This window comes from Callithrix jacchus, chromosome 20 (genome assembly GCF_049354715.1).
Source record: "Callithrix jacchus isolate 240 chromosome 20, calJac240_pri, whole genome shotgun sequence".
In the NCBI taxonomy this organism is placed as follows: domain Eukaryota; kingdom Metazoa; phylum Chordata; class Mammalia; order Primates; family Cebidae; genus Callithrix; species Callithrix jacchus.
In genome coordinates this window covers 47,269,115-47,295,594 of record NC_133521.1, presented here as the reverse complement: position 1 = coordinate 47,295,594, position 26,480 = coordinate 47,269,115, and the positions used below count along the sequence as shown (strand labels likewise).

General features: G+C 59.7%; 2 protein-coding genes across 3 annotated transcripts; one reads left to right on the top strand and one right to left on the bottom strand.

Annotated features, from left to right (window-relative positions):
- Nucleotides 1-63: 63 nt before the first annotated feature.
- Nucleotides 64-9,799, top strand: CHMP1A (charged multivesicular body protein 1A). Of its 2 annotated transcripts, XM_002761270.6 has the most exons (7): nt 64-190; nt 3,296-3,315; nt 4,474-4,551; nt 5,838-5,984; nt 7,080-7,208; nt 7,636-7,823; nt 8,240-9,799. In XM_002761270.6, the coding sequence occupies exons 1-7, from the start codon at nt 184-186 to the stop codon at nt 8,259-8,261; spliced, it is 591 nt and encodes a 196-aa protein (XP_002761316.1). In that variant the 5' UTR covers nt 64-183; the 3' UTR covers nt 8,262-9,799. The 2 variants fall into 2 exon arrangements, with proteins under 2 accessions (XP_002761316.1, XP_078214203.1); XM_078358077.1 differs by lacking the exon at nt 64-190 and having other exon boundaries at nt 3,295-4,551.
- A 3,795-nt stretch (nt 9,800-13,594) lies between these two features.
- On the bottom strand, nt 13,595-21,182 carry DPEP1 (dipeptidase 1). Its single transcript, XM_035281830.3, has 10 exons — nt 20,941-21,182; nt 16,186-16,318; nt 15,819-15,951; nt 15,328-15,478; nt 15,080-15,149; nt 14,652-14,828; nt 14,469-14,553; nt 14,315-14,390; nt 14,052-14,187; nt 13,595-13,975 (listed from the first exon to the last, which is right to left on the bottom strand). The coding sequence occupies exons 1-10, from the start codon at nt 21,042-21,044 to the stop codon at nt 13,808-13,810; spliced, it is 1,233 nt and encodes a 410-aa protein (XP_035137721.1). The 5' UTR covers nt 21,045-21,182; the 3' UTR covers nt 13,595-13,807.
- Between the last annotated feature and the right edge of the window lie 5,298 nt (nt 21,183-26,480).

The window sequence follows — 26,480 nt, the reverse complement described above, 5'->3', positions numbered from 1 at the left end:
GCCCCTCCCGCGGGGCCCGCCGCATCCTCTCGCGAGAGCAGCCCGTGCGCCCGGAAGCGGGGCAGTGACCCCGGAAGTCCCCGCCGGGCGCAGCTTGGTCGGTTCAATCGCCGCCGGGACCTGACACCACCCGGAGTTCGCGTCCCCTCCCCCTCTCCGAGTGTTGCTCCTATCATTGTGGTCATGGACGGTAAGAGGTCGTGGCCGCCCTCCGGGGAATCGCGCGCGGGGCAGGGCCGGTTCTCCCACTGATGCGGGCTCCGCCCACCTGAGGCCGCGGGCGGGGCTCGGGAGGGCTTTCGGGCCTCGACCCTCGATCCCCGACCCGGAGCCCCTTCCCCGGGGCCTCGACCACCGACCCGGGACCCCTTCTCTTGGGCCTCTACCCTCGATCCCCTACCCGGGACCCCTATCCTGGAGCCTCGACTACCGCCCCGGGACCCCTTCTTCCGGGCCTTCATCGCCGATCCCCGACCCGCACCCCTTCTCCCGGGCCTCTCCCCAGACCACTGACCTGGAACCCTTCCCCCAGGCCTGGCCCCCCCCGATCCCTGACCCGGGACCCCTTCCCCGGGTCCTCGACCACCGACCCCGGACCCCTTCTCCCGGGCCTCGATCCCCACCCGAACCCCTTCTCCTGGGCCTCGATCACCGACGGGACTCCTTTCCTGGCCCCCAGCCCACAACCCGGGATCCTTTCCCCTGACCCGGGACCCCTTCCCTGGCCCTCGACCTCCGATCCGGAACCCCTTCCCCCCGGAACTAGACCCCGACCGGGGACCCCTTACCCGGACCTCGTCCCCTCACCACTGACCCAAGACCCTTACCCCTGTCGACTGCTCCCCTTCTGCTGGCTCCTGGCACTCCTCAGCATCAGGCACTCTTCCCCAACAGTTCGGTACAGGGAACTGGCAGCATGCCTGTTCAGCCTTTTGGGCTCTGGAATGTCGAGTCAGAGGGCACAAGAAAAAGTTGTGACAGTTGCAGCCCCTGCCCCCAAACAGCATCACGACAAATCAGAAGAGCTCAGACAAAAACTGATCCTTCAGTGCCAGGCACTGCTCACAGCAGCTCTTTGACATAGGACCTGTAAGTGTCCATTCTGCAGATGGAGAAACAGACCTGAGCAGGAGCCAGTGTGGGGCAAGCAGCTCAGGCAGTGGGATGCTCTGGTCCTGACCCTCTCCACCTGGGGCCTGCTCTGTGCTCAGGGACACCAAAGAACAGGAAGAATCCTGAAAAATGAAGTATTACATCTGCTGAAACGCTGATGGGCGGGTGCGATAGGCAGGCTCTTAAAAATACTTGTTGAAGTTTGAAAAGCTATAGTACCACTGTGTCATCATCATGAAGGAAATGTGTAGAAATTTTCTACAAATTGCCTCAGAGAGAAGATGAAAGATAGCATTTACCTCCCCTCACAAAAAATATGCTGGCTATGCTGGGTGTGGTGGCTCACGCCTGTAATCCCAGCACTTTGGGAGGCTGAGGTAGTTGGAACACTTGAAGTCAGGAGTTTGAGACAAGCCTGGCCAACATGGTGAAACCCCGTCTCTACTAAAAATATAAAAATTAGCTGGGCGTGGTGGCAGGCACCTGTAATCCCAGCTACTCTGGAGGCTGAGGTAGGAGAATCACTTGAATCCAGGAGGCAGAGGTTGCAGTGAGCTGAGATTGTGCCACTGCACTACAGCCTGGGTGACAGAGCAAGACTCTGTCTCAAAAAAAAAAAAAAAAAAAAGCTGGCTTTTCCCTCCACAGCTCACTCAGCAATTTTGAGGGGACTTTTCTGAAGCCTATGTCAAATTTTGCCCAAACTGGGTTTTTGTGCTGCCACACATATGGCTAGAGGAGAAAGCTGAGGTGGAGAGGGGCACACTCCCCAGCACTCTGAAGCGAGTTGGATGGGAAGGCCCGCCTGGCCTGCATTGTGCACCTGGGTCGGGTTGGCTGTTTCCCAGAGTCACAGATCACCTTGGCCTTGACAACACCTGCACTGATAGACGACAGATTGAACTTGGCCTTGACCATACCTGCCTTCACAGGTGAGAGACTGAACCCTGCACAGAGCTCATTGCAACGGCAGGAGGTCTCAGCTTGGAGCTTTGATTTGCATTTGTGAATGCTCAGTCACCTCATTCTGGAATATGTGGTAAAAGCCCTTTCAGGAATCAGGTATTAGGGTCACTCTCCAAATTTAGCAGTTGAATGAATTGAGATCAATCCTACTTTTTAAAAAACATTTTTTTCATCCCAGCTATTCTGGACGCTGAGGCAGGAGAATTGCTTGAACCCAGGAGGTGGAGGTTGCAGTGAGCAGAGATCACACCATTGCACTCCAGCCTGGGCGACAGAGTGAGATGGAGTGCAGTGGCGCAATCTTGGCTCACTGCAGCCTCTGCCTCAGCCTCCCGAGTAGCTGGGATCACAGGCATGTGCCACCACGCCTGGCTAATTTTTGTATTTTTAGTAGAGACAGGGTTTCACCATCTTGGCCAGGCTGGTCTTGAACCCCTGACCTCGTGATCCACTAACCTCAGCCTCCCAAAGTGCTGAGATTAGAAATGTGAGCCACCACGCCCAGCCAAACATATTTTTTTCTAATAGAGATGAGGTCTGACTGTATTCCTGAGGCTGGTCTTGGACTCCTGACCTCGAGTGATCTGCCTGCCTCGGCCTCCCAAAGTGCTGTGATTACAGGCTTGAGCCACCATGCCTGGTGGAAATCAGCTCTTTGATGCCTAAGAGTTAGCACCTTGCTATTTGTATCTATTTACTTTGGGGAGAAAAAGTCTGTAAAAAGTAGACTATCAGGTACCCAACTTTTAAATTGGCCCAGGCTGCCCTGAAACCCCTGGCCTCAAGTGATCCACTGGCCTTGGCCCCCCAGAGTGCTGGGATTACAGGTGAACTTTTAAATTGGGGAAGAATCCCAAGGCTCTTAGCAAAGTGGCATTAATTATAAACCTCTGTCTTTTGGATTCTAACCGTGGCCGTGGCCTCCTCTGTCCTCACCTGACCCTTTGAGATTGTCTGGTGCCATCCTCAGGTTCCCAGCAAGGAAACGGGTAGGGAGGGTCTGTATTTGCTGGCCCTGTGCTAGCAAGGGGCCGGGGCTGGCACGTTCATCTGTGTTCTGCCTCCCATTTGGGGACTCCCTGCAGACCCCAGGTGGGTGTGTCTGTGGATGTGTTTATTATAGCTCCTGGTGTCTAGAAGGATTCTAAAGAGTCCTGCTTGCTAGGAGTGTAACGTCTCATTCCCAAATCTTCAGACATTCCCTTTTTCTTTGCAGATACCCTGTTCCAGTTGAAGGTATGTACTGAATGTCCGCTCATCCCGCCCCGTTCTGGTGAAGACAGATAGTCTAAGCTGCACGCACTCAGAGCCACAGAAATAGCCGGGCAGATGACCTAACAGTTGAGTGACCACTACACAGGGCTCGGACTGCTGACCAAGGAGGGGCTTATTGAGCCGAGCCGGCTTGGTGACATATTAGCTCTCTTCTTGTCTCAGGCCAAGTGGAGGCAGATCCTTAGGCTCACCCGTGAAAGACCAAGTGTTACCTTTAAGAAAGACAACTTGGGAATTATACGCTGGACGTTCCGCTGGGCACTTCTTAACACTTTAATGTGGACTCATCCTTTGAGATCATTTGAAGGAGTGCTTTCTGAGCATTCCTCCTACGTGGGTGGTGGTTCCAGGACAGGCTTCTGTGCATTTCCCGGGCACGTGCTCCTGGTGGCTCCGCCAGCTTTATCTTGTCTTGTCGCTGGTTCTGAGCTGCTGGGCAGGAGTGACTGTAGGAGCTGCTGATGCAGCTTTGGGGTGTTCTCCCATCACGGCGGGCCTGTCAGATGCACTGGGGACAGGGGTGACCCCCTGAGGCCTGCTTGTATCCTGAGCCCTGAGGCGCTATGGTAGGCAGGGCTACCCAGTACCAGGGCGTCTGTGGCTCCAGGTGGGTTGCCAGAGGCCCTGTTGCCCTGTGGCTCCAGCAGAGCAGTTAGGTCCCAGAAGCTGCGTGGGCTACCCAGCAACCCGCTGCATACCCAGCATTCGTCGTTCAAGGTAATACTTTCAGGTGTGTTTTTACCTGGAATTCTGTGTTATGACGTGGGGGTAGCCTGAGAGGAGTTTTCTTCTACATTGAAAAGCCATCCACAAGCAGGAGTCGAGACCAGAGTGAGACGCTTCTGACCCTTCCGCTCGGAGGCGGCCTTGGGTGAGGGTGTTCATGGAGAGGACAGACACTGGAGGCAAGCCAGACAGGGCCTGAGGCAGAGCAGTGCCATCTTGAGGCATTTGAGCTGGTGCCATCTCTCGCTGCCCACAGGCTTCACACCTTCCCTGCCGTGTGCTGGGCCCAGGCTGGCTGATGGGTGCTTAGGAACCTGCATGGTGCAGGTGTGGGTGTGGAGAGCAGGGGCTGGGCTCCGCACCTCTGACCCAGGACACTGGGTTTCTGCTCAGTTCACAGCAAAGCAGCTAGAGAAGCTGGCCAAGAAGGCGGAGAAGGACTCCAAGGCGGAGCAGGCCAAAGTGAAGAAGGTGAGGCCCGGGGCCTGAGGGCCATAACTCTCCTGGGTCTTCTTCTGTCCTCTGCCCTTATTTTTGTTTCCTGTTTCATTTTGATGCCTTTTGGGGAGGGGAAGGGCACTTTCTACATCATGATTTAATCCTCGCCATGATTTCTTTTTTTTGAGAGGGAGTCTTGCTCTGCTGTGCAGGCTGGAGTGCAGTGGTGCCATCTCATCTCACTGCAGCCTCCACCTCCCGGGTCCAGGAGATTCTCATGCCTCAGCCTCACGAGTAGCTGGGATTACAGGCTTGCACCCATCTAATCTTGGTATTTCTTGTAGACAGGGTTTCGCCATGTTGGCCGGGCCAGTCTTGAACTCTTGGCCTCAAATGATGCTCCCACCTTGGCCTTCCAAAGTGCCAGGATTACAGGCATGAGCCACCATGCCTGGCTCATCCTATCATTTTTAGCTCTCTTTTTCTATGGAGCTGGTGCCTTGGGCATCAGGGTCTGGGCAGAGGTATGATGCCACACCCCCATGGGTGGGATGGGGCTGGAGGCTCACAGGGGTCCCCTCCCCATGATGGACATGGCAGAAGGAAAGGTGGGATCTAGGCCATGCGTGGTGCTTATTCCTGTAATCCCAGCACTTTGGGAGGTCGAGGCAGGTGGATCACCTGAGGTCAGGAATTTGAGACCAGCCTGGCCGACATGGTTAATCCCTGTCTCCATTAAAATTTCAAAAATTAGCCAGGTGTGGTGGGAGCACCTGTAATCCCAACTACTTGGGAGGCTGAGGCAGGAGAATGACTTGAACCCAGGAGGCGGAAGTTGCAGTGAGCCAGGATCACATCATTGCATTTCAGCCTGGGCCGCAGAGTGAGACTCCATCTCTAAGAAAAACAAAAATAAAAAATAAAGGAAGATAGGATCTCGTACAGTTCTTACAACTGCGTAATGGGTGGAGTCAGTCCCAGGGTATTGGACTTCGGTAACTCTTCACCCATAGCCAGGCTCCCAGGCAGAAAGGGACTGGAGAGCTGCCTCCCACAGGCTCTGAGTGCCGCCAGCTGTGTCCTTTGCCCCGTGGAGTGCTGGGGGCAGGTGCCGGGGGGAGCAGAAGCCTGCGTGGGGGGCTGGGCTGGGGCCTGGGCATCTGCATTTTTAGCTCAGACATTTCTGGTGAAGACATGGGAGAGGACTGGAGACACCCACCCACTGTGGCCAGTGGTGTCTGGGAGAGCTCACCACCTGGCTGCTAGCTGTGGGCACAAGCACCACCAAGTTCTTCCAGCCACTTTTCCTCGGGTTTCAGGCCCTTCAGCAGAAAAATGTAGAGTGTGCCCGTGTGTATGCCGAGAACGCCATCCGCAAGAAGAACGAAGGTGTGAACTGGCTTCGAATGGCGTCCCGTGTAGACGCAGTGGCCTCCAAGGTGCAGACGGCTGTGACCATGAAGGGGGTGAGTGCTGGGACCTGGTGCCCGAGTGGCAGCTTCTGCTGGCTGAGGCGGGACCTGGTGCCCGAGGGGCAGCTTCTGCTGGCCGAGGCGGGACCTGGTGCCCAAGGGATGGCTTCTGCTGGCTGAAGCAGGACCTGGTGCCCGAGGGTCGGCTTCTGTTGGCTGAGGCGGGACCTGGTGCCCGAGGGGCAGCTTCTGCTGGCTGAGGAGGAACCTGGTGCCCAAGAGGTGGCTTCTGCTGGCCGAGGCAGGACCTGGTGCCCAAGAGGTGGCTTCTGCTGGCCGAGGCGGGACCTGGTGCCCAAGAGGTGGCTTCTGCTGGCTGAGGCAGGGGTGGCCTCTGTGGTCTGGATCTGGGGCAGCTCAGAGTTGGACACTGGATCAGTACGGGGCAGGAAATGCCGGCAGAGATGCAGGTGAGGCTGCACCTGAGCTTGCACTGATGCCCCAGGAAGGGCTTCCTCATAGGCCTTGGGCTTTTTTTTGAGACTGTCTCGCTCTATCACCCAGGCTGGGGTGCAGTGGTGCAGTTACAGCTCACTGCAGCCTCAACCCCCTGGGCTGAAGTGATCCTCCTGCCTCAGCCTCCCAAGTAGCTGGGACCACAGGCATCAACCACCATGCCCGGCTGATTTTTCATTTTTTTGTAGAGATAGGGTCTCTATATTGGCCAGACTGGTCTCAAAACTGGCCTCAAGCAATTCTCCTACCTCAGCCTCCCAAAGTGCTGGAATTAGGGGGTGAACCACTGACTGTGCCTGGCCAGGCCTTGGACTTGGCAAACTCCCACAAGATGCAGGGCCTGCATGGCCAGGCTCATCTGCTGGGGCAGGGGATGTCACAGTGGGGCCTTCGCTCTGTCGAGAGCATTTCCTTCACACAGTGAGTGGGCCAGCAGAGCACAGCAGTCCTGAAGACCCCACGGCGGCAGCCATTTCTCCGGTGGCCCCACACTGGGGCTCCTTAGGACCGGCGATGGCTCAGTCCAGAGCTGGGGTTTGTGGGTTGGGGTTGGGATGCCGCAGCTCTCCCCTCCTGGTGTGTGAGCTCTGCTTGCCTTTCATCCTGTTCCTCCTGCACCCTCTCCTGTCTCAGGTGACCAAGAACATGGCCCAGGTGACCAAAGCCCTGGACAAGGCCCTGAGTACCATGGACCTGCAGAAGGTCTCCACGGTGATGGACAGGTTTGAGCAGCAGGTGCAGAACCTGGATGTCCACACGTCGGTAGGTAGCCCCTGACCTCGGGATATGGCCAGGGACAAGGAGGGGCAGCTCATGGGAGGGGGGCTCACAGGCGGATGTACCGTCTCTGCACACGTGTGGGTGGCTCCCTGACGTCACCAAGCATCGTCTGTGCTGGGCCCTGCCAGGACCTGGAGAGGTGGCAGGGGCAGGGCGGCAGGAGCCTTCTGCAGGAGCTCAGACGGCAAACAGGCATGCAGACAGGCAGAAGGGTGTTCGCAGCAGGCACAGCACGCTCAGAGGCCGGGGTGGGGTGTAACAGCAGGAAGCTGAGACAGAGTCACTGAGAGAACAGGGCATGAAGGTGGCTGTGGGAGGGAATGAAAAGTGTGGTCGGGCCGTGGTGAGGCTGTGTGGGGCTCTGTGGGCCTGGGCCCCACCCATGTCCAGAGCATGCCCCTGTCCCCAGGTGATGGAGGACTCCATGAGCTCGGCCACCACCCTGACCACACCGCAAGAGCAGGTGGACAGCCTCATCGTGCAGATTGCCGAGGAGAACGGCCTGGAGGTGCTGGACCAGCTCAGCCAGCTGCCTGAGGGCGCCTCTGCTGTGGGCGAGAGCTCTGTGCGAAGCCAGGAAGACCAGCTGTCCCGGAGGTAGGGTCTGTCCCTGAGATGCTGTGTCACCAGCCCCATACTCTGGAGCTGTGGGATGGGACAGGGTCAGAGGCTAGAGGAGAGCTTGGACTGAGGCTCCGATCTGGGAGCACTGATCTGGACTCAGGGGCCCCAGCCACGGCCACCCCTGAGCTGAGCCGCCCCGCTGCTGCCTGTCCTGCTCTGGCTGGCGTGGGGCATGGCGCTCACACAAGTGTCTGCAGTGCGCCCTTCCTCACGGAACAGGTATGAGTGGGACAGTGCATGTCACTCATGTCAGGACAGCTTGAAAAGCTGGCACTGAGGAGAAATTGGGCCGCTGCACTCCAGCTGGGGGAGGCGCCTCACTGGGAGCATGCGGGGGTCAGAGGCCGCCCTTCCCTGGCCGTGACCCAAGTCCCGTTGTTGGCTTCCAGGTTGGCTGCCTTGAGGAACTAGCCGCGCCCTGCCGCAGTGCCGCCTCCGCCCTGCGATGCGCTGAAAGGCTCCCGTCCTCCCCCACCGTGTCTTGCCTTCGTGCTGACCTTGCAGAGCTGTGGCCGGCAGCCACTGCCGCTCTGCTCCTCTCCCCGCCAGGCCTGGGCGGCCTCGAGTTGTTCCTGTTCTGGGTTGGGCGGTGGGTCTGTGTCCTGGTGTTGAGTTTCTGCACACTTGTGGGAGTGATTTCTGTGACTCTGGGCCAACAGCGAGGAGGCCAGGAGGGGCCTGTGGACTTTTCACCCAGCACTGTAGGGGGCTTCAGACTCTGGGGCGGCAGGTGTGTGGCTTCCGGTCAGCCAGAGGGGTCAGGGCTGCCCTGTTGCCAAGCACCTCCTGGAGGCCTCTCTGCACCCCTCAGCGGGTAGGAGGTCCTGCCATGTGGACAGACGCAGCCCAAAGAGCCACCACAGGCCTGTGTATGCTGGAGGACATCAGTGCCACCCACACTGACCCCGCCTCCTCCATCATTCCAGGCACTGGGTCGCGGCTGCTCCTACCAGCTGGCTGAGCCCCCGGCCTCCTGTTCTCAGCTCCCTCAGTCCCTAAAGCTGCCCAGTGCCCAGTCTGTGGAGACAGAACCGTCACCCAGATCCAGATCCAAGCGTGCCCACCCTGTGGAATTCACTCTCACGCAGCGGCTGCGTCTGGAGGTGCCTTTGGCCTCGCGGTCTGTGCTGTGTCTCCTCGTCAGGAGCCTGTCCGAGGCTGGCCGGCTGCAGTCCCAGCAGGTGCGGCTGTGGCTCCTCCCGGTCGCAGCCTGCTTCTCTTGGACGACCTTTCCCTATGTCACCCTCTACCATCTCTCTCAACAAGTGGGTGCCTCCCCTGACTGTACCCCAACTGCCTTCCCAGCGTGGAAGCCAGGGCAGCTGGTGAGGGGAGCCCAGGAGAGCCGTCTTCAGCCGGGCTGGACTGGGGCTGCTTTGAGGAAAACCTGCTCCTGGGGCCCTGAGGAGCCGCCAGCAGCGCTCATGGATGGACTTGCTGAGCGGGCGTTGGGCACAGCCTGCTGTCTTTTCCATTTCCTAACGTTTACTTTGTTGTCTTGAGGCTTCCAGGACTTTTTTTCTTTTTGCCAAAGTAGAAAAGCCAGGTGGTGGCGGCTGCGGTGAGTCTGGGTCCCACCCTCGGTCCTGCCCATCCCCCACCGCCTACGCTGAGGCAGCAGCGGTGATGTGGCTCTTAGGTGCATGAACGCGGAGACCCTGACTTGGGCTCACTGAATTTGGTTTTCTTTTCAGAACTTGGGAGTCCCCAGGGAGGGTCTAGTGTTGGCAGATCCTGGATGTGGGGGTCGGGGCCCTGCCTGGCTGTGGTTCCCTCCAGCCTCCCCACAGTGACCTCTGGTGTTGAGAGAACATCCTTCTATCCATCAGGGGTAACAGCCTTGAGGAGGGTGGGGGCTGCCTCAGCCTGTCCCCTTGGGCACCGAGGACAGGGGCTCTTTACCCTTTCCCTAGAATGCTGTTGTAAATAAACACATGGGTCCCTGGAAACATTCTCGAGCTTTGCTTTGGAGCTTTGTGTGAGCCCCTGGAGTGGTCCTCTCCCCCACTGAGGAGGCTGAGGGGCAGCTGGAGTGTCCACTGTGGGGGTGGGCGGCAGGCATTGCTCATTCTCAGGCCCGCCCCAACCAGCACGCAGAACCTCCCATTTCAGGTTCTCTTCTTACTTTGAAATGACTTGAAACTCACCTAACAGTTGGACAGTACGTGGTCTGGGTGCACTGGCCGGACCCACGCTGCCCTCACCATCTCTGGTCTGACGTCCCACGTTGCGTGTCCACGTGCTGCCGCCTCCAATCTGGGACAGTTCCTTCCTCATCTTTCATGACCAGAATGGTTTGAAACTGCTGGCCGCTGGTCTGCAGATTGTTCTCAGCTTGGGGGATGCGGTTTTCACGTGACGTGGCGGAGGTCTGCCTGACTGCTGGTGGCAGGGGCCGTGGTGTCCCTGTGTCTTGGTGCTGGTGACTCTGTGCCCTTCACCACTGAGTGCAGTGGCATCCCCAGCCTTCTCCACTGTGAAGTTAGCATTTTCCCTTTCCATTTATTTTTGAGACGGAGTCTTGCTCTTATCACGCAGGCTGGAGTGCAGTGGAGTGATCTTGGCTCACGGTAACCTCTGCCTCCCGGGTTCAAGCGATTCTCCTGCCTTAGCCTCCTGAGTAGGTGGTGCCTGCCACCATGCCCAGCTCATTTTAGTAGAGACAGGGTTTCTACGTGTTGGCCAGGCCGGTCTCAAACTCCTGGCCTCAGGTGATCCACCTGCCTCGGCCTCCAAGGTGCTGGGATTGCAGTTGTGAGCCACTGTGCCGGGGTGCATTTTCCCTTTTTAATTAATGTGCCTTGTGGGAAGATCCTGACGACTCTGCAGGCCCCGAGCTGCTTTCCCTGAGTGTTGTGTCCATTGACTCCAATGAAACGACTGTGATTTTCTTGAGGATTCCAGACAGGACCCTCCCCACTCCCTCCGTGATTCCCATCCGTCTGGACCTGTCTGTGTTTGCTGCGTGGGTTACGATGGTTGCGGGCACTTGCTTTGTGGGCTCAGAGACATAGTGTCATATTCAAGAGACTGAGGTCAGCTTCCCTCCCACCTTGGCAGTCTCCGAGCATGGCCTGGCCCAGCACGGCAGGAGGCTCTTGGCTCACCTCGGTGCCTGTTGCCCCAGCCCTGAGTATCAGCCACTTCTCCAGGAAGCTCTGATTCCTTTGAGTGGGGAATGGTGTTTAGAAATGGCCAAATCCAGGATGTGGAGGCCGAGTGCAGGAGCTCACGCCCTGCATATGTACACAGACACACAGACTTTGGCTAAGAGGATCCCAGGGTATCAGCACGTGTCCCTTCTGGAGAGCCACCTTCGGGGGCTGCTGCTCCATGGGAGGGCATGGTTGCCAGAACCCCTGCTCCTTGACTCAGAGTCCCTCACTGAGGCCTGGCCAGTGGAAAACGAAGCCTCCCAGTAGCTCCTGGGGGCCCAGCCTGCACCCCCAGTGCTGTGGTCACCTCTACCCAGCCTTCTCCCTGCGAAGGCAGATCTGGAAGGTACCTGGGCCGTGGGGCTTCACATTTCCTCCCTAACAGAAGCTGCGGGAAAACTCCAGAATGCATGGGGGCTGTGTGGGCAGTCCCTCACCCCCAGGGCCCTCAGGGCGGTACAGTAGCATTGGGGGTCTTGTCCTGCCCTGTGATCACCTCAAGACAAGCCGGTGGGGGCCCTGATGGGAAGGCAGTGAACCCCAGTGGCCACCTAGGAGGACCCAGTGCTGCATAGCGTACACCTGGACCACATCTGTCCCTGCGGTTCACCTGGCTCTGCTGCTCAAGGCATCAGGGGCCCCTGGAGCCAGACTGATTCAGACTCTGCCTCCCCATTTACCAAAAGAGACTGGGCCAGGCACAGTGGCTCACACCTGTTATCCCAGCACCTTTGGAGGCTGAAGAGAGCAGATCACCTGAGGTCAGGGGTTCAAGACTGGCCTGGCCAACAGAGTGAAACCTCCATCTCTACCGAAATTACCTGGGGGTAGTGGCATACATCTGTAGTCTCGGCTACTCGGGAGGCGGAGGCAAGAGAATCTCTTCAACCTGGGAGGCAGAGGTTGCAGTGAGCTGAGATCATGCCACTGCAGTCCAGACTGGGTGACAGAGCAAGATTCGGTCTCGAAAAAAAAAGGCTGGACAAAGGGAGTGGATCTGCCCTGGCAGATCCCTGGACCCTTAGTCGTGTTCACAGAACCAGAATGGGCAGGGGTGGGGGTGTGCGGGCAGGGGTTGGGAGAACGTGTGTGCAGAAGTGGGGAGCATGTGTGTGTGCAGGGGTGGGGGTGTGCGGGCAGGGGTGGGGAGAATGTGTGTGCAGAAGTGGGGAGCATGTGTGTGTGCAGGGGTGGGGGTGTGCAGGCAGGGGTTGGGAGAATGTGCAGAAGTGGGGAGCATGTGTGTGGGCAGGGGTGGGGGTGTGCGGGCAGGGGTTGGGAGAATGTGTGTGCAGAAGTGGGGAGCATGTGTGTGGGCAGGGGTGGGGGTGTGCGGGCAGGGGTGGGGAGAATGTGTGTGCAGAAGTGGGGAGCATGTGTGTGTGCAGGGGTGGAGTGTGTGAGCAAGGGTGGGGGTGTGTGAGCAGGGGTCGGGCTGTGCATGTGCAAGGGTGTGTGTGTGTGTGTAGAGGTGGGGATGTGTGGTGTGGGGTGTGCATACAGGGGTGGGATGTGTGCAGGGGTGGGGTGTGTGAGCAAGGGTGGGGGTGTGTGTGAGCAGGGGTCGGGCTGTGCATGTGCAAGGGGGTGTGTGTGTGTGTGTAGAGGTGGGGATGTGTAGTGTGGGGTGTGCATACAGGGGTGGGATGTGTGTGTGCAGGGGTGGGGTGTGCATGTGTGGGGGTGAGGTGAGTGCAGAGGTGGGTTGTGTGCAAGGGTGGATGTGTGTGTGCAGGGGTGGGGTGTGCATGTGCAGGGGATTGTGCAGATGGGTTTGTGTGTCCAGGTGTGGGGTGTGTGTGTAGGGGTGGGATGTGTGCACAGCTGAGGGTGCATGTGCAGGGGTGGGGGTTGTGTGTGCAAGGGTGCGGTATATGTGTGCAGGGGAGGGTGTGTATGTGTGCAAGGGTGTGTGTGTGCAGGGGTGGGGAGTGTGACGGGGTATGTAGGTATGGGGGTGTGTGCATGCAGGGTTGAGGTGTGAGCCGGGGTGGGGTTGTGTATGCAGGGGTGGGGATGCTAGCAGGGTTGGGAAGTATGAGCAGGGGTGGGGTGTATGTGTGTGCAGGTGTAGTGGAGGTATGTGTGCTGGGGTGGGGGGTGTGTGCACAGGTGGGTGTGTGCAGAGGTGGGGTGTGTATGTGCAGGGGTGGGGGTGTGTGCAGGGGTGGGAGTGTGAGCAGGGATGGTTATGTGTGTGCAGGAGTGGGGAGTGTGTGCATATGCAGGGGTGGAGTGGTGTTTGTGCAGTGATGGGGAGTGTGTGTGCACACAGGGGTGGGGGTGTGCATGTGGGGGTGGGGGTCTGTGTGTGCAGGAGTGGGGGTGTGTTTGTGCCGGGGTGGGGAGTGTGTGTGCACACCAGTGCGTGGCTGGAGGCGTCCACTGGAGCTGAGACCATGTCCCTAAAGACACTCACGCAGCGTCTGCGGAAAGCCCTCTTCAGACTTCCCAAGCCCTCCTGGCTGGACCAAGGACTCATCACTCCTGCGTCCAGGTCCAACCAAGAGCCATTTTCACAAAACACGCTGTCATGTGAAGACAGCATGGGCTCCCAGGCTGGCTGCCAACAACACGTACCCTAGGACATGATGGGACGTTGCTTTTATTAAGGGCCTACTGTGTACCCGTGTCCTGAGCTGTCCAGGCATCTTGCCCCGCCTCCCGTGAGCCCAGGTGCCTGCTCAGAAGACACTGGTCCTTGCCATGTGGGCAGCAGGGTTCCTGGCATCTGGCATCCTCAGGTGGGCAGGTGTTCCCTGAGCTCCCGGAGTCATAAACGGGGCTCTGGTCTCCTGAGTGTCACAGGAACCACAGACAGAGGAGCAGGGGAGCAAGGGAGGCCAGCAGGAACCCCTGCCGGTGGGAGAGGCTGGGAGCCCCCGAGTAGCCATACTGCGTCCTGCAGGAGCCTTCCAGCTCGTCCAGCGGGATGGGCTCCTCCTCGGGAGCCTGTGTGAGGTCTCTGACCTGGGGACAGACACGGGTAGGCAGCCTGCCTGCTGGTGGGAGTGGCGGAAGCTCAGGGGACCGTTCCCATCCTCACCTTCTCCACGGCCTCGAAGACCCTCAGCAGGTTGCCAGCCAGCACGCCCCTGACTTCCGCCTCCGTCCAGTTCCTCCTGAGCAGCTCGGCGATGAGGGCTGGGTACTTGGAGACGTCTTCCAGCCCCTCCGGGAGTCTGTGTTGAGGCCAGGAGAACCTGGGCCCTCATGCCAGGACCCACATCCCTCCTCCCGCTGCCCCATCCCACCGACGGGGTCATGACCCTCCCAGCTCATCCACAGGACAGGGGTCTCACCCCTTACCTTGGGACACCATCGAAGTCCCCACCGAAACCCACGGCTCCAGCTCCCGCCACCTTCTTAATGTGGTCCAGATGGTCTGTCGGGGGAGCAGCAGGTGTGGGTCCCGAGGGAGACCCTCCCCACTCAGCCCCTCGGCCGCTCGCGCCTCACCTACCGGCCACTTGGAACAGGGTGGCCTCGTTTGTGCAGGAGACATAGTTGTTGTAGAAATTCACCATCACCAGGCTCGCTGTCTCTTTCTGCACAGGAAGACGGGGTGGAGCTGAGGACTGGGAGGGCTGGGAGGGCTGGGAGGGCCTGCCCAGGGCGGCGGGTGCGGGTGCTCCCTCGGCCTCACCACCAGCTGCAGGACGTCGTCGGGCACATTGCGCCGGCTGGTACACAGGCTGTAGGCCGAGGAGTGGCTGAAGATGACCGGGGCTCTGGACAGCCGCAGTGCGTCCTTCATTGTGGCCACAGACACATGAGCCAAGTCGATCATGACCCCCAGGCGGTTCAGCTCCTTCACCACACGCTAGGAAGACAGGGCCACGTCCACCCTCACAGTCCCCCAGGGTCAGGGCTGGGGAGGCTGAAGGGCTGGACCAGGCGTCCGTCAGTCCTTCCATGCCTGGAAGTCTGGGACCACTCAGGGCTCAGCACCCACCCTGAGGGGACGGCTGCCAGCTCCATTTTACAGATGAGGAGACTGAGTCCCACTGGTGAGCTGTGTCTTTCTGGTCACCTTCTCTGAGGGGGGTGACCAGCCCCTCTCGTCCCACTCACCTGCCCAAAGGGTGACAGGCCTTGGCTGTGGGCATCGCTGTCTCCCGTGTCCACCAGCCAGTTGTCAGCCCTGTGGGAGCAAAAGGCAGGTCCCAAGTGGTGAGCGGTGGCCTCAGCCTCCTATCACCCAACAGGCGAGGCCTGGCCTGGGACTCACGGGCAGAGGGGACGGGCTCAGGAGGGTGGCGGGGAGTGACCGCCCCCACTCCAACCCGTAGCCCAGGGGCCTCCTGTGGGGCATCGCGCACCAGGGCGTGTTGCAGCTGTGGGTGAGGGTCAGGTACCGCATGCCCAGCTGATAGAGTGCCCGCAGAACGCCCAGACTGCTGTCAATGGAGTGGCCGCCCTCCACACCAATCAGGCTGGCCACCTTCCCCTCCCGGAAGGCATTCCGGATGCCTGTAGGGATAGCCAGGTGCAGGAGAGTGGGTGCCTGGCGTCTGGAGGCTGGGGGGGTGCAGGGGGTGCAAGGGTGTGGGCACCTGGCATCTGGAAGGTGGGGGATACAGGGGCTTGAGCACCCAGCATCAAGAGGGTAGGGGGTTCAGGAGAGTGGGTACCTGATGTCTGGAGGGTGGGGGGGTTCAGGGGAGCGAGCACCTGGCATCTAGAAGATGGAGGGTGCAGGGAGGGGGCGCCTGGCTTCTGGAGGATGAGGTATCCTGACCAGCACTTGCTGCTCTGGGTAAGTGTTGGGTGGGGGGACTTGGGACCTGGAAGACCCAGGTCAGGATCTTACCTTCACTGCTGGTGACGCACACGAAGGTATCGGGGTACATCTGGCACATGCGTTGGACCACATCAATCTGCTCCAGCGTCCTCCTCACAGCGTCTTTGTTCTGAGTGTCGCAAGGTGTATACACGGACCAGAACTGGGGAGCACAGGGAGTACCAGGAACTGCTGCAGCCAGGTCCCAGCCCGCCCCTCCGTGCCCGCAGGAGTCTGGTTTCCCACCCCCGGGAAGCCCTCCCTCAGCCTGGGTGGCTGCCTTTTCGAGGGCCTGTGGCACCGAGGGATCCTGAAGGGACAGCACTGAAGGGGCCAGGCCCAAGACAGGAGGCGGGGTGACCCCAAGCAGGGCCAGCACGAGGTAGGGCAGCAGTACCTGGCCCCCTACGAAGCCGGCCCTCAGCTTGGGGATGTTGGTGTGGGTGCCGGTCAGGGTGCTCAGGTTGGCCCTCTCGTCCTGCAGACGGTTGTTGAACATGTCCAGGAGCTGCCAGGGGAGGTCGTTGTGTCTGGAGTGGTAGGAGGAGGCCAGGCGGTCAGGACAGCCACTGGGACCCAGGGGCTTCCGAGCTCCTGCGCTGCAGGCTTGCCCCCACCACTGTTCCTCACGTGGGCGCAGGGCAGAAGTCCAGGCTGCAGGATTGATGGGTCACCAGCCACCTGAGCACACCTGTGCAGGGTGTGCCTCCCAACTGCGCCCCCTCCAGGGCAAGGAACCACTGGCCAGGAGCTCAGGGAGCTGGGTGGGCCACCCCTTCCACAGCGTGTGTCTGTGGAGGCGGCGGGGGGTGGACACACTGCCCGATGGTGGACAGAAAAACCGTAATGACCTCAATAGTCAGGTCTGGGGAGGTGGGTGAAGAGGAAGGGGCCTGGGGCAATACTGCTTCTGAGAATTTTCTGTTTAAAGGGCAAATTCCCTGTTGGGGAATACAGTGGGTGGTTGGGTAATCGGAACAGCCTATCCTTGGGGGTCTGGACCCCCATCCTCCTAGGGAGGAGGGCAATGGGTGCTGCCTCTGTCTCTGGGGAGGAGCCCTGCACCCAAACTCCCATCAGATTCTTCTCAGCTTCCAAAGGACTGAGGTTCTCCAAGGTTTTCCCAGGACCTGGTGGTGAGAGCAGAAAGGAGAAAGAAGGGAACGCAGTGGCGGGAGCTGAGGCCGTCAGAGCTGGTGGCTGAGTGAGGGTCTCACAGGTCTGAATCCAGCTGCCCAGGCAGAGGCCAGGAGCAAAGGGAATCCATCCTCATTAGAAACACTGTTCTCAGGCCTGTGCAGGCTCCAGCTTATGATCTGTGTTTCACCCAGCAGGTCTGAGCCCCTGGGAACGAGCGGGCCCCAATGCAGCCCCATACAACCCTCGCCCCGATTCCATGACCTGAAGGCTTTGAGGAGGATGAGAAGGGGCTGGGGCCTGGCCCCCACCCTGGGTTCCCCCTCCTCACTGGGTCTGGGGCCTCAGGTTCCTTCCTTAATGTGGGCTGTGCCCCTGTCTGCGGGGGGCTGCCTTGTGAGGGTATGTGCTGAGATGGGACACAGGGGCGCCTCCACATCCAGTTTTCAGCTCAAATTCCAGACCTGCCCCTCTGTGCCTCAGTTTCCCCATCTGTAAATGAGGGTGTCTTGGTGCCTTCCTCAGAGGGCAACTGGGAGAGGCAGAGGAGTAACCATTAATAGTCTCCAGCTGTGGGCCCTGAAGATTATCTTCCTGACCCCGCCCAAATCTACCTGCCTGAAATGAGCTTTTCAAAGGCAAGTCCACCCACAGAGCTCCTGCTGCGGGGAAACCAGGGGAGGGTTCTGCCCTTCCTGGGTCCCTGCAGCCCCTGACCTCCCCTGGGCTGGTGCCCCCAAACCCAGCTTGGCACACTTTCCAGCCCCAGCCCTGGGCAGACAGACAGGCACATGGCTGACACTAGTGCAAAGTCATTCCCAAAGCTCCTGCGACAAGAAGAAGGTCTCTGGTGACAGCAGGCCCACGTGACAGCCTGGGCTGGCACCCGCCTCTCCCCAGCCCTCGGCACAGAGCGACGGCTCAGGGAGCATTTGCTGTGGGAACCATGAGCTCCAGCCAGGGACCCTGCCTGGGGGGCAGCCTCGTTGCCAGGGTGCGGCCCTGCACTGGGCACTGTCCTGGGCAGGGCGGGTGGGGCTCCAGGAGCAGACGTGACTCCCTGGCCTGAGGACATCAGCCTGGGATGGGCAGGGATTCCCACACCCCAGGAGCCGGCTTGGAGGGAGAGGCCACAACAGCCCGCTCTGCTCTTGCCTCCATCCCCCTCCTGCTGTCCCCCCTTTTTTCTTTTTTGAGACAGGGTGTCACTCTGTTGCCCAGGCTGGAGGGCAGGAGTGCAATCACAGCTCACTGCAGCCCCAGCCTCTGGGGCTCAAGCAATCCTCCCAAGGTACAGGGACCACAGGTGTGAACCACCGTGCCCAGCCAGCCCTCTCCGCTCTTGCTGGAAAAGATGGGAGGGTGGGGCCCCTGGTTTCTCTGTGGGACAGAGGCCACACCTGCCTTATGCTCAGGTCAAACTGCAGTTCAGAAGCTAATCAGACCCACCCTCCTTATCTGTGCGGGCTGCGGCAGTGCCCTTAGCTGGCACATGGAATCCGTATCCTGCTCCAAGGATCGCTGAAATGTGCTGTAATGGCAGCGAGCACACACTCAGGCAGCTGTTCCCAGGAGGGACTGCTGGCCGTTCCCGCTACCTCTTCTTCTCCTTTTCCTTTGTAACTTTAAAGCCCCCCATTTTTAGTTGGCATACAGCCATTAGGATTGAAGACCTCCCTGCCCCTATGTCACTGGGTGTGGCTGTGTAAGTTGGGTCCTGTGACAGCTGTTTTTTTGAGATGGAGTCTCGCTCTGTTGCCCAGGCTGGAGTGTAGTGGCGCCATCTTGGCTTGCTGCCATTCTGCCTCCCAGGTTCAAACCATTCTCCCGCCTCAGCCACCTGAGGAGCCTGGACTACAGATGGGCTCCACCACACCGGGCTAATTTTTTGTAGTAAATATGAGGTTTCGCCATGTTAGCCAGCATGGTCTCGATCTCCCGACCTCATGATCCGCCTGCCTCGGCCTCCCAAAGTGCTGGGATTACAGGCGTGAGCACAGTGCCTGGACCCTTCTTCCCTTCTTTATCCCTCCCTTCTCCCTGCTGGCCCGCATGCAGACATGAGGGTGGAGCGGCGTGGCCCCTTTAAACCGTGAGGGTGTGGGTGGTGGCACCTTGAACGGCCGTGCACGTCCCCACACTTCCCTGCTGTTGGAGCTACTTCTGTGGGTCTCTCACCTGCTAGAGCCGCTAGCATGTCAGCTTTGCCTGCCTGCCAGACCTGTCTAGGACAATCCCAGATCCCCGAACCTTCCTGGCTATTGGCTCACTTGGGACCCTGCTCAAGCCAGACACCTGCACTCAGATCCTCCCTGTGTGGCCTGGGGTCCCCCCGTAGCCGGTGTCTTCGGCCTGCCCTCACTGCTGTGGGACGCCCAGTCCCTAAGCCCAGACCCTCTCCTGCCACAGAGCAGGGATTGTAGGGTGGGAGCCTCCATTCCCCACTGAGCCTGTGTGAGGGGCTTGACCCCTGAGCACCAGGTGACAGGCCAGGAGGAAGCCAGCAGGAAGGAGGTGGGCGGGGAGGAAGGGCGGGGGCATGGGCCACCCTGTGCTCCCTTAAGTGTCTTGTGTTTTGTTTTTGTTTTTTAAAATTGAGATGGTGTCTCGCTGTCATCCAGGCTGGAGTGCAATGGTGCAATCTCAGCTCACTGCATTGATTGAGAATCCAGGTTAAAGTGATTCTCCTGCCTCAGCCTCCTGAATAGCTGGGACTACAGGTAGCTGTCACCACGCCTGGCTAATTTTTTGTACATTTAGTAGAGACAGGGTTTTACCATGTTGGCCAGTCTGGTCTTGAACTCCTGACCTTGGGTGATTTGCCCACCTCAGCCTCCCAAAATCCTGGGATTTACAGGAGTGAAACACCCAGCTTGGCCTGTTCCCTGAAGTTCTTTTTTTTTTTTTCTTTTAAACACAGTTCTGCTCTTGTTGCCCAGGCTGGAGTGCAATGGCGCAATCTCGGCTCACCATAACCTCCACCTCCTAGGGTCAAGTGATTCTCCTGCCTCAGCCTCCCGAGTATCCTAGGCATGTACCACTACACCTGGCTAATTTTATATTTTTAGTAGAGATGGGGTTTCTCCATGTAGGGCAGGCTGGTCTTGAACTCCAGAACTCAGGTGGTCCACCCGCCTTGGCCTCCCAAAGTGGTGGGATTACAGGCATGAGCCACTGCGCTAGGGGTCCTAAAGTTCTTATGTAATAAGACATTGGGTTTTCCTGCTTTTTTAATAGAGCTTTTTTCTTAGACAAAGCCCAGAGGCATCTTCCAGGTGGAGACACTGCCGGACGTAGGGCAGACTCTCAGGGAGCCTCCTGCCCACGCACGGAGCCAGTGTTAACGTGGTCTGAGTCTGGTGCCTGGAAGCAGGAGGCCCCCATGGCAACCCAGTGTTGCGGTGCTGGGCCAGGAGGGGTGGGGAGGAGGGTCAGGTTCCTGGGCAGTGGGAATCCCGACCCTGCGGAGGCTGAGAGAGAAGCAGGTGACGCAAGGGTCCCAGTGAGGTCAGGGTGGGGGTGGGGTGGGCACAGGCTACATGGGTCTCCCCTCAGGAGAGTGTAGGCTGTGGGAGCGGGAGGAGCCAAAAAATGCTGGCAGAGAGGGCCTTGAGGCACCACCCCACCTGCAGCTTTCCTGAGAAGCCGAGGCCCAGAGAGGCACAGGCAGAGTCTGGGGCCCAGGGCCTCACCGTCCCCAGGCACAGACCTCGCTCTGAGCGTAAGGGCCCAGGAGCTCGGGCCTTGCCTCCTTCCTGCCCCGCTCCCTGCAGACCTTCATCTGCTGAAGGCTTTGGGGGCCCTGAGAGACCCCACAAAGCAGTATGAGCCAGGAAAGGGCAAGGCCCTGGCACAGTTGCAGAAACTGAGCCCCAAGTCAAGGCCACATGAGCCTCACCCCAGCTCCCCCAATCTGGCTCCCAGCCCTGGCTACCCCAGCCCCAGCCCCAGCTCCCCCAGCTGCCCTGGCTCCCAATCCTGGTTTCCTAAGCACCTGGCCTAGATGGCCACTCACCCATCAATGACAGGGGTGTCCCTCATGATCCTCTCTGCCTCGTCCCGAAAGAAGTCTGCAGTGCACATGGCCACAAGGGGCCAGAGCCAGCATCTGGTCCACATGGTCCGGGAACCTGCCTGCCTTGCTGCTCTGGTGCCTCTGTGCTGGCCTGGCTGTCTCGTGCTGGAGAAGGATGAGCTTCGCCCTGTGAGGAGCCACTCCGCCTGCCAGGGGAGGTACCACAGGTCTTTGGTGGAAGTGGTGATCGCTGGGCTGTCTCCTGTTTACAGCTTCCCATGTTCAATGAGTAACCAACACAGTCCCCGAGAGAGTGGGTAGGATGGAAGGCCAGACACCCAGTGACCGGGTGTCGCTATCTGGGCTAGGCAGAGGGGTATAAGAAGCTGGGATCGGGCCGGGCGCGGTGGCTCACGCCTGTAATCCCAGCACTTTGGGAGGCCGAGGCGGGTGGATCACGAGGTCACGAGGTCGAGACCATCCTGGTCAACATGGTGAAACCCCATCTCTACTAAAAAAATACAAAAAATTAGCTGGGCGTGGTGGCGCGTATCTGTAATCCCAGCTGCGTGGGAGGCTGAGGCAGGAGAATTGCCTGAACCCAGGAGGCGGAGGTTGTGGTGAGCCGAGATGGCGCCATTGCACTCCAGCCTGGGTAACAAGAGCGAAACTCCGCCTCAAAAAAAAAAAAAGGAAGCTGGGATCGGTCAGGCGTGGTGGCATATGCCTGTAATCCCAGCACTTTGGGAGGCTGAGGTGGGCGGATCACCTGAGGTCAGGAGTTCAAGACCAGCCTAGCTGACATGATGAAACCCCATCTCGACAAAAACACAAAAATTAGCTGGGCATGATGGCAGGTGCCTGTAATCCCAGCTACACAGGAGGCGGAGGTGGAAGAATTGCTTGAACCCAGGAGGCAGAGGTTGCAGTGAGCTGAGATTGTGCCACTGTACTACAGCCTGGGTGACAGAGCAAGACTCAAAAAATAAAATAAATAAAAGAAGCTAGGATCCCAGACCCAGGGTTGGGGCCAGAGCCCAGATGAAAGGACAAGACGCTAACGGCAGGCTGAGGAAAGGCCGGGCACAGGGCCAGCGGCGAGGGGGTCAGCCATGCTGCGCTGCTGCCGCTGTTGCTGTTATCTCCCCTCAGGACCCAGGGGTCTAGAGCTGCAAGTGATCAGTCACTCAAATCCTGCATTCTCAGGAAGCACCTCTTTCCACGGAAGAATTTTCCCAGACTTGCCATGGGGGATAAAACATTAGGACGTTTCAGGAAGGTGCTAAACAGCCCAGGTGTGCCCCGACGGTTGCCCAAATGCTGAGGGGACAGCACTCCCCGGCCCCCAACACCTGCCCTAATGCTGAGGGGTCAGCACTCCCGGCCCCCAACACCTGCCCTAATGCTGAGGGGTCAGCACTCCCGGCCCCCAACACCTGCCCTAATGCTGAGGGGTCAGCACTCCCCGGCCCTCGACACCTGCCCTAATGCTGAGGGGTCAGCACTCCCCGGCCCCCGACGCCTGCCCTAATGCTGGGGGGTCAGCACTCCCCGGCCACCGATGCCTGCCCTAATGCTGAGGGGTCAGCACTCCCCGGCCCCCGACACCTGCCCTAATGCTGGGGGGACAGCACTCCCGGCCCCCGACACCTGCCCTAATGCTGAGGGGTCAGCACTCCCCGGCCCTCGACGCCTGCCCTAATGCTGGGGGGTCAGCACTCCCCGGCCCCCGACACCTGCCCTAATGCTGAGGGGTCAGCACTCCCCGGCCCCCGACGCCTGCCCTAATGCTGAGGGGTCAGCACTCCCCGGCCCCCAACGCCTGCCCTAATGCTGAGGGGTCAGCACTCCCCGGCCCCCGACACCTGCCCTAATGCTGAGGGGTCAGCACTCCCGGCCCCCGACACCTGCCCTAATGCTGAGGGGTCTGGTCTCCTCTGGCCCCCAACACCTGCCCTAATGCTGGGGGGTCAGCACTCCCGGCCCCCGATGCCTGCCCTAATGCTGAGGGGTCAGCACTCCCCAGCCCCCGACGCCTGCCCTAATGCTGGGGGGTCAGCACTCCCCGGCCCCCGATGCCTGCCCTAATGCTGAGGGGTCTGGTCTCCTCTGGCCCCCGACACCTGCCCTAATGCTGGGGGGTCAGCACTCCCCGGCCCCCAACGCCTGCCCTAATGCTGAGGGTTCTGGTCTCCTCTGGCCCCCGACGCCTGCCCTAATGCTGAGGGGTCAGCACTCCCCGGCCCCCAACGCCTGCCCTAATGCTGAGGGGTCTGGTCTCCTCTGGCCCCCGACACCTGCCCTAATGCTGAGGGGTCTGGTCTCCTCTGGCCCCCGACACCTGCCCTAATGCTGAGGGGTCAGCACTCCCCGGCCCCCAACGCCTGCCCTAATGCTGAGGGTTCTGGTCTCCTCTGGCCCCCGACGCCTGCCCTAATGCTGAGGGGTCAGCACTCCCTGGCCCCCAACGCCTGCCCTAATGCTGAGGGTTCTGGTCTCCTCTGGCCCCCGACACCTGCCCTAATGCTGAGGGGTCAGCACTCCCCGGCCCCCGACGCCTGCCCTAATGCTGAGGGGTCTGGTCTCCTCTGGCCCCCGACGCCTGCCCTAATGCTGAGGGGTCTGGTCTCCTCTGGCCCTCGACACCTGCCCTAATGCTGAGGGGTCAGCACTCCCCGGCCCCCGACACCTGCCCTAATGCTGAGGGGTCTGGTCTCCTCTGGCCCTCGACACCTGCCCTAATGCTGAGGGGTCAGCACTCCCCGGCCCCCGACGCCTGCCCTAATGCTGAGGGGTCTGGTCTCCTCTGGCCCTCGACACCTGCCCTAATGCTGAGGGGTCAGCACTCCCCGGCCCCCGACACCTGCCCTAATGCTGAGGGGTCTGGTCTCCTCTGGCCCCCGACACCTGCCCTAATGCTGAGGGGTCTGGTCTCCTCTGGCCCCCGACGCCTGCCCTAATGCTGAGGGGTCAGCACTCCCCGGCCCCCAACGCCTGCCCTAATGCTGAGGGGTCTGGTCTCCTCTGGCCCCCGACGCCTGCCCTAATGCTGAGGGGTCAGCACTCCCCGGCCCCCGACACCTGCCCTAATGCTGAGGGGTCAGCACTCCCCGGCCCCCGATACCTGCCCTAATGCTGAGGGGTCAGCACTCCCCGGCCCTCGACACCTGCCCTAATGCTGAGGGGTCAGCACTCCCCGGCCCTCGACACCTGCCCTAATGCTGGGGGGTCAGCACTCCCCGGCCCTCGACACCTGCCCTAATGCTGAGGGGTCAGCACTCCCCGGCCCTCGACACCTGCCCTAATGCTGGGGGGTCAGCACTCCCCGGCCCCCGACACCTGCCCTAATGCTGGGGGGTCAGCACTCCCCGGCCCCCAACGCCTGCCCTAATGCTGAGGGGTCAGCACTCCCCGGCCCCCAACGCCTGCCCTAATGCTGAGGGTTCTGGTCTCCTCTGGCCCCCGACACCTGCCCTAATGCTGAGGGGTCAGCACTCCCTGGCCCTCGACACCTGCCCTAATGCTGAGGGGTCAGCACTCCCCGGCCCCCAACACCTGCCCTAATGCTGAGGGGTCTGGTCTCCTCTGGCCCCCGACACCTGCCCTAATGCTGAGGGGTCAGCACTCCCCGGCCCTCGACACCTGCCCTAATGCTGAGGGGTCAGCACTCCCCGGCCCCCGACACCTGCCCTAATGCTGGGGGGTCAGCACTCCCCGGCCCCCGACACCTGCCCTAATGCTGGGGGGTCAGCACTCCCCGGCCCCCGACACCTGCCCTAATGCTGAGGGGTCAGCACTCCCCGGCCCCCGACACCTGCCCTAATGCTGGGGGGTCCGCACTACTCTGACCTCCAGCGTCACAGGGACCCACACTCCGGCTTCTGGCTGAGCAGGAACCTTTGTAGGCCTCAGCAGAGCACACTCAAGTCGCCCGGGGGCTTCTGGGAACACAGTGGCCTGGTGGTCCCTGACGGAAGAATCCCAATCCCAGGGCTGGCAGTGTTGGGGGTTCTTGGGGACAGTGAGCTGAGAAGCAGGGCTAAGCCAGGCCTCCTGGGAGGAGCAGGAGGGAAAGCTGGTCAGAGGCTTGGGAGGAGGGAGACTAGTAGGGAAGGAGGGTCGCCCCGGCTGGAGTGCAGTGGCTCGATCTCAGCTTACGCAACTTGTACCTCAGGGGCCCAAGTGCTCATTCTGCCCAAGCCTCCGGAGTAGCTGGGAGCACAGGCACACACCACCATGCCTGGCCCCCCAGCTAGCAGGGACCACAAGCGCCACAACCACGCCCAGCCTCCTGAGTAGCTGGGACCACAGATATGAACCACATACCTCAGCCTCCCAAGTCAGGACCCCCGGCCAACATGGTGAAACCTTGTCTCTAGTAAAAATTCAAAACTAGTCAGATGTGGGGCCAGGCATGGTGGCTCACACCTGTAATCCCAGCACTTTAGGAGGCCAAGGTGGGCAGATCATTTCAGGTGAGGAGTTTGAGACCAGCCTGACCAACATGTAAAACCCCATCTCGACTAAAAATACAAAAAGCCACAGTGCCCAGGCCATGATAAATAGTGTTTTCATTCAATATTTTTAAAAGATTAGAATTTATGGCTGGGTGCCGTGGTTCACACCTGTAATTCCCAGCATTTTGGGAGGCTAAGGCGGGCAGATCACGAGGTCAAGAGATCAAGACCATCCTGGTTAACATGGTGAGACACCCCTCCCCCCGCTGTCTCTTCTAAAAATAAAAAATTAACTGGGCATGGTGACACGTGCCTGTAGACCCAGCTACTGAAGAGGCTGAGGCAGAAGAATCACTTGAACCCAAGAGGCGAAGGTTGCTGTGAGCTGAGATTGTGCCACTGCACTCCAGCCTGGGCAGCAGAGTGAGACTCCGTCTCAAAAAAGAAGTAAATATCCAAGACACGGGTTCCCTTCCCCTCCGTTTCCTCCCTCCCCTGCTTTTCCTCTCCCCTCCCCCCCCCCTCTCTCTCCTCCTCTTCCTAAGACAGAGTTTCTATCAGTCATCCAGGCTGGAGTGCAGTGGCACAATCTCAGCTCACTGCAACCTCTGCCTCAAGTGATTCTCCTGCCTCAGCCTCCTGAGTAGCTGGGATTACAGGCATGTGCCACCACACCTGGATTATTATTATTTTTTTTTGAGATGGAGTTTCGCTCTTGTTACCCAGGCTGGAGTGCAATGGCGTGATCTCGGCTCACCGCAACCTCCGCCTCCTGATTTCAGGCAATTCTCCTGCCTCAACCTCCCGAGTAGCTGGGATTACAGGCACGCACCACCATGCCCAGCTAATTTTTCGTATTTTTAGTAGAGACGGTGTTTCACCAGGTTGACCAGGATGGTCTCGATCTCTTGACCTCGTGATCCACCCGCCTCGGCCTCCCAAAGTGCTGGGATTACAGGCCTGAGCCACTGCACCTGGCCTAGTTTTTTTGTATTTTTAGTAGAGATGGGATTTTACATGTTGGTCAGGCTGGTCTCAAACTCCTCACCTCAAATGATCTGCCTGCCTTGGCCTCCTAAAGTG

Coding starts and splice junctions, on each gene's coding strand:
- CHMP1A (XM_078358077.1), top strand. CDS start 4,399: ATGGTGCAGGTGTGGGTGTGGAGAGCAGGGGCTGGGCTCCGCACCTCT. Junction 4,552..5,837: donor AGCAGGCCAAAGTGAAGAAG/GTGAGGCCCGGG, acceptor CTCGGGTTTCAG/GCCCTTCAGCAGAAAAATGT. Junction 5,985..7,079: donor CGGCTGTGACCATGAAGGGG/GTGAGTGCTGGG, acceptor CTCCTGTCTCAG/GTGACCAAGAACATGGCCCA.
- DPEP1 (XM_035281830.3), bottom strand. CDS start 21,044: ATGTGGACCAGATGCTGGCTCTGGCCCCTTGTGGCCATGTGCACTGCA. Junction 15,479..15,818: donor GTGCGTCACCAGCAGTGAAG/GTAAGATCCTGA, acceptor CTATCCCTACAG/GCATCCGGAATGCCTTCCGG. Junction 14,391..14,468: donor CACCCTGTTCCAAGTGGCCG/GTAGGTGAGGCG, acceptor CTCCCCCGACAG/ACCATCTGGACCACATTAAG.